This window comes from Pempheris klunzingeri, chromosome 7, assembly GCF_042242105.1.
Source record: "Pempheris klunzingeri isolate RE-2024b chromosome 7, fPemKlu1.hap1, whole genome shotgun sequence".
Taxonomy (NCBI): domain Eukaryota; kingdom Metazoa; phylum Chordata; class Actinopteri; order Acropomatiformes; family Pempheridae; genus Pempheris; species Pempheris klunzingeri.
In genome coordinates, this window is record NC_092018.1 from 5,254,326 (window position 1) to 5,263,116 (window position 8,791).

General features: G+C 42.0%; 2 protein-coding genes across 2 annotated transcripts; both read left to right on the forward strand.

The window, feature by feature from the left end:
- Nucleotides 1–802: 802 nt before the first annotated feature.
- On the forward strand, nucleotides 803–4,982 carry LOC139203811 (bifunctional methylenetetrahydrofolate dehydrogenase/cyclohydrolase, mitochondrial-like). Its single transcript, XM_070833699.1, has 8 exons — nucleotides 803–972; nucleotides 2,856–3,040; nucleotides 3,155–3,277; nucleotides 3,437–3,589; nucleotides 3,673–3,780; nucleotides 3,870–3,962; nucleotides 4,074–4,199; nucleotides 4,294–4,982. The coding sequence occupies exons 1-8, from the start codon at nucleotides 893–895 to the stop codon at nucleotides 4,440–4,442; spliced, it is 1,017 nt and encodes a 338-aa protein (XP_070689800.1). The 5' UTR covers nucleotides 803–892; the 3' UTR covers nucleotides 4,443–4,982.
- Nucleotides 4,983–6,347: 1,365 nt separating this feature from the next.
- On the forward strand, nucleotides 6,348–8,743 carry LOC139203332 (ADP-ribosylation factor-like protein 6-interacting protein 4). Its single transcript, XM_070833013.1, has 5 exons — nucleotides 6,348–6,587; nucleotides 6,692–7,027; nucleotides 7,400–7,517; nucleotides 7,865–7,934; nucleotides 8,022–8,743. The coding sequence occupies exons 1-5, from the start codon at nucleotides 6,422–6,424 to the stop codon at nucleotides 8,076–8,078; spliced, it is 747 nt and encodes a 248-aa protein (XP_070689114.1). The 5' UTR covers nucleotides 6,348–6,421; the 3' UTR covers nucleotides 8,079–8,743.
- Nucleotides 8,744–8,791: the final 48 nt, after the last annotated feature.

Here is an 8,791-nt window from a genome sequence, read left to right on the forward strand (position 1 = left end):
CGCTCAGGTTTAACGCCACAGTCTCTCTTCATCAAGTTAAAAATCATTTTAGTTAAAAGGTAAATTTGCTACAAAAGTGTTTTTCATGTAAGTGCATTGAAGGCAAAACGCAGGGGCCATGCATAGACTCCAAAGATGGATAGTTTGGGTGGATTTCCAGATCTCCAGAGAGTGCGCTAGTGCCAGTGTAGCACATGTTCCTAAGTAAAGTTGTTTTTAATTAAATTACCAGAAACCTGAGAGTGTGTATACTCTGGTGTGTGTGCATGGTTGTAATTCGGTGGCAGTAGGGTGTATTCACAGTGAAGGCTGGGTGCCCTAAAGCAGGTTTTTGCCCTGGGACACCTCACAAGCTCATGCATCCATGATGGAAAGTATCTAAGCTCACTGACTCTGTTTACCTATAGCTTTACTTCAGTATTTCATTGATACCAATATTTGTGCACTTTTTACTCCACTTTTATTCATTTGAGCTACTTTGTAAATAGGTTAAAACACATAAAATCCCATGCATTGTTATAAAGTACACTAAACTACATTCAACTCCACCTCGACCAGCTGAATGCTGCTTGTTAATGTATCATTAGTAATAATAACAATACAATCATTAACCTTAATAACATAACTGAGAGATTCTGCCTGCACAATAAGTTTACTGTGGCACTAGATAGATGAGCAGTGTTACTATCTGTGCAGCAGCGCAGTGGCAGGCAGCAGATAGCAGTGACGCAGGCCCGTGCGTGCAGAGGGAGGTCTTTAAAGCCTCGGTGCGCCTCTCCCTCCTCCACAGACATCACTCTGTCAGCCCAGCTGCTGCTGGTGTGTGTGTGTGTGTGTGTGTGTGTGTTTCGTAATCTGCCGTGGTGTCTCTTCTCCTCTCAGCCGGATCAGCATGGCAGCGATCAGGACTCTCAGGAAACTGTGCCAACACTCCCAGCATCAAGTCTGTAAACTACACACGTCCGCCCCGAGGTGAGTGCGACCATCGGCTGTGAGAGCTGGTGTCTTTTTGGGTACATTTGGCTGCCACTTTTACGACATGTGTGTTCTTTCCAAAACAAGCTCACACCTCACCTAACGCCACAGGCTGTTTCTTTAAGCGTCCTGTGTAGTGTGGTGTGTGCATGGGTGAGGTCGTGTGTTTCGTTGTGGGGGTTTGTTTGATTGTGTTGAACTAAATGTCCGCAGTTGGTCACATTTCGGTGCGCCCCCAGCGGTACGCCGGTAACATTGCACCGGCAGGCTGGCTGATGAAATCGGTGTGAATGCTTGCACCCTGTGGCTTGAGGAGCCAGGTCTCAGCTGGAGACCGAGGTGCTGGTCTGCACCTCATACAGCCTGTGGTCTGCACACAGGGAACACTTGTGCATATGCATGAAGTCCAGGATGCAGGGTGAGAAATCACACTTTTAAAATGTGAACCACCAGCAGCCACTGATGGATAAATGTTCACATTCAGCAGCCACTTAATGGTAAATAATGATTCAGTCACTTTCTTATTTTAGCAGCATTTGGCTGGTAGTTGGTGCTCATTTCCCACCCTGCCTGGATGACTTGTGATCTTTCAACATATCACAAAATAATGGATGGTAAAGTCTCTGCGAGGACATGCCAGCACAAAGCACCCGTGCAGGTACTTATTGGAAACGTGCTGAGTGCAGCATGACAGAGATGTGTGTAATAAACTAATTTTGCACACACGCCTTAAAAACCCAAACCTCGTGCGGCCCCTGCACATGATCTGCAGCAGAGGCACAAGATGGATGATTAAAAACCTGTCATCTAATGTTAGGCATGAGTTATTACCATATGCCACAGCATAAATACAAAGTTTAAGCATTATATTTAATTTCTTTACACATAAACTCAGTGACTCATGTTAAAAGCAAGTAACATGTACAGAAGAATAAAATAGATAGAACACAACAAGAGCAAAAGAAGAAAGGAGACATTTGAAAAGAGACTTTCTCCTCACTCCTTTTATATTTAAACACGTATGAGGTTAGAGAGCTGTTTGCTGCCCTGCAATCTCGACCCATTTTCTCTGGGACCTGGTACACTGGCCCCATGTTCTCACCCCATTTTACCTAAAGATCTGACACTTTTCTGCGAGGTTTAATTAGTTTCGGTGAAATAAAAGGGTGGTTACATCACTGGTGATGGCTCATTACTCTGCGGTTATTAGTTACAGCTCTGTGTTTGCTGTTACATAATGGATAACCGTCTTGGCTCTTTTGAAACTTCTGAACAAAGGGGCAAGACAGGTCAGCCCAGTTTGTATAGTTATTCAGTCAGTCAGTCTAAGCTATCAGGTACCTCTGATCGTGATTAGATGCTGGTAAAAACCTGCTCTTCTACCAATTTTTCCAGCACTACATATGGTGCAAGTGCTTATAAATCATGTGGCTCAGTCAGGTGAGGACGTGTTGTGTCTAATTTTAGAATTGGTGCTTGTCCAGATAGATGGTTGAGATTGATTACAGGTTTCTGGTGTCACAAGACCTGCTCAGTGGTAATCAGAGGGAGAGTAGATGAGTGGCTTTTGATTAGTACTGTAAAGATGATTAAAAAAGTCAAGTTGAACGAATCAGAGACGATTAGCTTAGTTTTCTTAGTTTGTTTTGTGTACTTGCTTTTCCGTGACTAGTGATCATACCAAATAAGACCTTTTCAACCAAACCTGAGCTCTGAACATAAGTAATTAATTAAAAAAAATAATTAATAGTGATTGAAAGAATGAGCATAACAAATGCACCCCTCAATTCTGTATCAGTATCAGCAGAATCACAGCTTCTTAAAGTTTAAGGTATCGTCTGTCCTCTTGACTCCAGTGTTTTTTGCATGCCAACTCTCAGACAGGAGGCGGTGGTCATCTCAGGAAGGAAACTAGCACGGCAGATTCGGGAGGAGGCCCGGGCCGATGTGGAGAAATGGCTTTTGGCCGGTCACAGGAGGCCTCATCTGAGCGTGGTTCTGGTAGGAGACAACCCGGCCAGTCACTCCTACGTCCTGAATAAGACACGAGCTGCAGCTGATGTCGGTAAGATAAAACTCCTACTGTCCTCATACGTACGTTTAAATGCAATTATAAAAAAAACAACAACAATTGCTTGCCTGTGTTTTTTAGTTGTTTTGTTTCTTCAACCTCCTACAGGAATCTCTAGTGAGACCATTCTCAAGCATTCAGACATCAGTGAAGAGGAGTTATTGGACCTGATCTACAAACTCAACACAGACCATCGTGTGGACGGCCTGCTGGTCCAGCTGCCTTTGCCAGGTACAGAGAAACCAGAGCAGTGGAGCAGAAAGACTGGCTAGGAGTATAGAAAATCCTGCACCTGTTGAGTAACAACATGGTGTCATGTCATGTCAGACATCATATAGGCTTAAATGAGCAGCATTTGTGAACTTCTACTTGTCATGTTGTTTCTGACAGACCACATTGATGAGCGCGCAATCTGTAACGCGGTTTCCCCCGCCAAGGACGTGGACGGCTTCCACGTGGTTAATGTGGGTCGCATGTGCCTGGATCAGTCCAGCATGCTTCCCGCCACTCCCTGGGGAGTCTGGGAAATAATTAAACGCACAGGTAACAGGAGTGACCACTTACTTCCTGTCAGGGTTGATACGCTGCTGAACAAACTATCTAAACTTGGGTATCTCGTCCTCCAGGTATTCCTACTATTGGGAAGAATGTGGTGGTTGCAGGACGCTCTAAGAATGTGGGCATGCCCGTCGCCATGTTACTGCATACAGACGGCCGTCACGAGAGGCCCGGAGGTTGGTTATCATGCATGTGGGTTAATCTGTGTGTTTTTAAAGAGCGCTTAAATGTGTGCCATCATAACTTAATGGTGTTTGTGCTGCAGGTGATGCCACGGTCACCATTTCTCACCGTTACACTCCAAAGGAGCAACTACGTCAACACACTCAAATTGCTGATATCATTGTGGCTGCTGCAGGTTTGTGTCGCTCTTTGTTTGCCCGCATTTGACAATGACAATGTTTTAAATCTTTTTTTCTCTCGTCTTATAATCATCTGTTTGTGTGTTTTTTGTTTACTGAACGATCAGGGATTCCAAACCTCATTACTGCCGACATGATTAAGGAGGGAGCGGCTGTGATTGACGTTGGAATAAACAGAGTGCAGGACCCAGTGACTGGAAAGAGCAGACTGGTTGGAGATGTGGATTTTGAAGGTAGAGCTGGACTGTGATTATGATCGTATTTCTGCGTAGACGTCCGCGGTGTCTGTAACGTCACACCTTTTCTGTCTTTTCCGTCTTGATTCAGGTGTGAGACAGAAGGCGGGCTTCATCACCCCTGTGCCTGGAGGTGTGGGACCCATGACTGTGGCGATGCTTATGAAGAACACTATCAAAGCAGCCAAGAACATTCTGCTGTATCCCCAAGAGAGGGTCCGCATGGCGGCTGCGTCCTAATGGCGCAGAGAGAATCCCAGCAACAGCGACACATTCCAGTCCCTCCAACCCACAACCCCCCCGATTTTTGACTTGGAGCAACCTGAGGAGCTCCCCCTTGCACACAGATTGGAAAGATGATCGCTTTACAGCTTTCTTCCTGCTGACATCTTTCACCTCTGCTAACTTCCAGCCATGTTTAGACTGTTACATTCACACAGGCATCGGCGTATTTTAAGTAACAGGGTTTTCAGTATTTATCATTTGCAATGTATTTCTATGGTTTTCATTGGGAGTTTTAAGGAATCTTGAAAGATTTTAATTTATTGCTACAGTGAGATGATATTTAAACATGAACCGAGGCAGGTCACAGTATTTAACTCAATGCAGGTAAGCAATTGAGGCCTGTCTGTGTTTCTTTCAGTTAGTTTAACCTTATGTACCAAGAGTGATAAGGGCTAACATCATCAGGAACAAGTAATGTTTATCAATATACAAGCTTTAAAGATTCACAATTGCCTTTGTAAAAACTTTGAAATAAATATTACAAATGTCTTCTCACATTGTTGTTTTCTTGCACACTTCCTTTACATGGTAGAACAGTGATCATTATTTTTTACTAAGGTCTCACTTCTCTCACCCCCTGCTTTCCTTCATATCAATTGGTTTATTCTACATCAATAATCCTCTCTTTATACCCATATCAGAAACAGATTCCCCGCAGTTCATATCACTTCATTCCTTTAACTCACTGACCCACTTTTAACTGACACTGAGGCAACATAGTGGTCCAACATTACTGAATGAATGGATTACTGAATGTTTTGGTGGGCAGGCATTGACCCTTCACTCACAAACGTGCAGATTCTCCCTCAGAGAGAATCTGGGCCGGTACAGAAACATTGCTGGTGTGGAATAAGTATTTCTAATGGGCTTGGAGGGCTGTATCCAATATTTCTCAAGAAAAAACTCACAAAAAATATACAGAAAAAATGACGTACATATATTTCTATTTTCTATTCTTTTAATCATCTTATGACCACTCAGCACAAAGTATTTACAATTAGCTCTAGCATTAAAATGTTGCCTGCATGTTATTGCATAATAATCCAATGATATAACACTCTAAAAGAGGCCATCCTGCACTGTATCTTTCCTTTTCATAGTTAAAGTACACTTTTCTGATAATATTTCTGTACTTTTATCTTTACATTTACACAGCTATTACCCATAACAGAGTACATTTAAGACTGCTGTATTTAATTTTTTATTAAGTCTCGGCTCTGAGTACTTGTTTCTCCTCTTTAAAAAAAGTAGTTAACATTGGTGGAAGAAGCATTTAGATCTTTTTCTTGAATAAAAATAACAATACTACAGTCTAGAAATACTAACTACTAAAGTCCTGAATCCAAAAGCACCAAAATAATACACTTAAGTGCAAAAGGTAGAATATTCATCATGCAGAATGACATATTTCAGAATAATGTATTTTATATATCACGTTATTAAAAATAGGAACTGAATTCTAATTGATGCATTAATATGTATATCCCTTGAATGTTGAAGCTGGTAAAGGTGTAGTTTATGCTGCCAGGTAGCCTGTGAATTTCTTTTTGAACTTTTTATTTCTTCAGTTTTAACAGAACATTCCCCGACATGTTACCTCATACATTAAATAAATAATATGGATAAATAGCTTATGAATTTCACCATAAAGCTATAATTATACATCATGACTAATTTGACTCCGCAAAGTAACCAGTTAAAGGCTTAAAATGAATGCAGTGGAGTAAAAAATACAATATTTGGCATTGAAACGTGGTGGAAGTACAAAGTCGCTCCTCAAAACATAAGTAGGAACTAGGAACCATAGTAATGTGTTCGCCCGATGCCGACGGAAGCAGATTTTAGACGGACGCCCTTCTGCCAGCTCCTGGCACAGATATTTACAGTGGGTTTTGTTTACATGAGCTTGAACCAGGTAGGTTTAGTTGACTCTGATGGATCGCAGCAGATCACCTGACCGAGCAGGCAGAGAGAAAAAACATGAGAAGAGGAAGAAACGGAGAAGATCCTCTTCTTCTTCTTCTTCTTCATCGTCGTCGTCCTCATCCAGCAGCAGGAATCGCAGCAGATCGGCAAAGAAAGGATCACACAAGAGTCAAGGTTTGGACTATGAGTATAATAAAAAAAAAAAACAGACTGATCCAAGCTTTGACAACAACAAATGTCTTATTATTAAAACAAACAAACAACTTCTTCTCCCCCAGATGTGAAGACACAAAGAAAGAAGCGAAGAAGAAGCTCCTCTTCTTCGTCTTCCTCCTCGTCCAGCTCTTCCTCTTCCTCGTCGTCTTCGTCCTCGAGCGATGAAAAGAAAAAGAGGAGGAAAAGCAAAGCCAAGAAAAAGAAGGCAAAGAAGAAGGACGTGAAGCTGAAGAAACAGAAGAAGAAGGAGAGGAAGAAGAACAAGAAAGAGAAGCTGAAGAAAAAGAAAGAGAAGAAGAAGAAAGCGGAGGTGGTGTTGCCCGGACCTCCAGCAGAGAAACCTCCATCTTACCTGGAGGTGTGGCAGAGTGATGAAGGGGCCGTGGAGCTCGGTCCTGGTGGGACATGACATTAATTTAACTTTAATAATAGATGAGTAGGTCTGGCCAGTGGACCCTTATTATCACTTATTTCATTATCACCATCTGGTTGTTAACATTATGGAGGAGGATCAGAATCTCTCATGAGGCAAAAACACCAAACTTTTTACAGCTTCGTTGGGCAATACTGATGAAATCCTCTGTTTTATTACATGGAATTAACACGATATCAACATTCAGACTTTTATTATCATTTAGTCATTTTTCTGGAAAGTTGATTGAGCAACTATTTGTTTTAAGTGAAATGACCAGACAGTCGTGTCTGTTTTCACCCACTCCTGAGTTCTTTACAAGTCGTATTTATTGCTCGTGCCCTGTTTTCCTCTGCAGTGATGACAGACGAGCAGAAGGCCCGGCTCTCCACTAAGAGGCCCCTCACCAAAGAGGAGTACGAGGCCAGACAGAGTGTGATACGCAGGGTGGTCGACCCAGAAACAGGACGCACCAGGTAAACCAGAGCTACCAAGCACGTTCTACTGGTTTACGGCCCACAACAGGAACAGTTTACCTGTTCAGGTTCACAGGGTGATCAAACACAAGAGCGAATACACCATAATTCAGATATGTTATAATGTAGCCTATACATTGCATGTTAGGTCCATGAGTTGAGCATTTACTTCTTCATCTCCTGTGTTTTGTGCACTGACAGTGTTTTTTTTGTTGCACAGGGATTTGATACTAAACTCTACTGTAGGAAATGTATTGATGATGTGTTCCTGTAATAATTTCTGCAGCTCAGGTTTTTATGCCTTTTTAAAAAAAAAAAAAAATGTCTGTGTCTGTGTTTTCTTCCAGATTGGTGAGAGGAGAAGGTGAGATCATAGAGGAGATAGTCAGCCGGGAAAAACACAAAGAAACCAACAAGGTACGAGAGAACGTTTAAGTTTTAACTTTGTGAAATCAACAGGAGAGTTCCCTTATATCTAACAGTGAACTTCCATCCATCCCACAGCAGGCCACCAAGGGAGACGGGGCGGCCTTCCAGAAGAAACTGGGATTCAACAGGTAGAGGGGGCCTTGATCTGCCCCTGGTTCTGAAGAGTGCAGCATCGATAAGCTGGGTTTTATATCATCATCATCGTCGTCGTCGTCATCATAATTTCAAACAGTCAACTGTGTAGGAGTGAAGGGTCAGAATTATTGGGACATGTACGACGCTAACGAGTTAAATCCAGGTGAAAGCCAGAATGTTTTTGATTTGTTTTATTAATTCTGTGCTGAGATATAAAGAGAAGCAGATGAGTTAGTGACGACTTCGGTGTTTCGAGTCAACTGCGATCTGCAAAAAGAACTTGCGAATAGATTGGACATTCGATGGATATTTTCACAGATTAGTGCTAATTTATTTTGTCCATGTTTTAAGGCATTTCAGTGAGTGAATTTAAGGATCAATCATGAATGGACTGCAATTAAGGTCGTCAGTTTTCTGTTAGACATCTTAGAGTTGTGACTGTCAGCAGCCAAACCATTCAAATGTTTTCATTTAAAATCAACAGATTCATATTTTACTTGAAATCAAGGACATTAAGAAGCTGATTTCTGAAGTACTCGGCATCCTGTGCAACTTTGCAAACATTCTCTCTGTTTTGGCTACAAACTCTACACCCACTCATAGATGTCTTCTCACCTTTAAATATCACACGCTGTTTCTCCAGAATAAATGTGCATTTGTGTGAGCTGCAGTGAATTTTATATTTGTCATCAACATGGACCATGTTAATC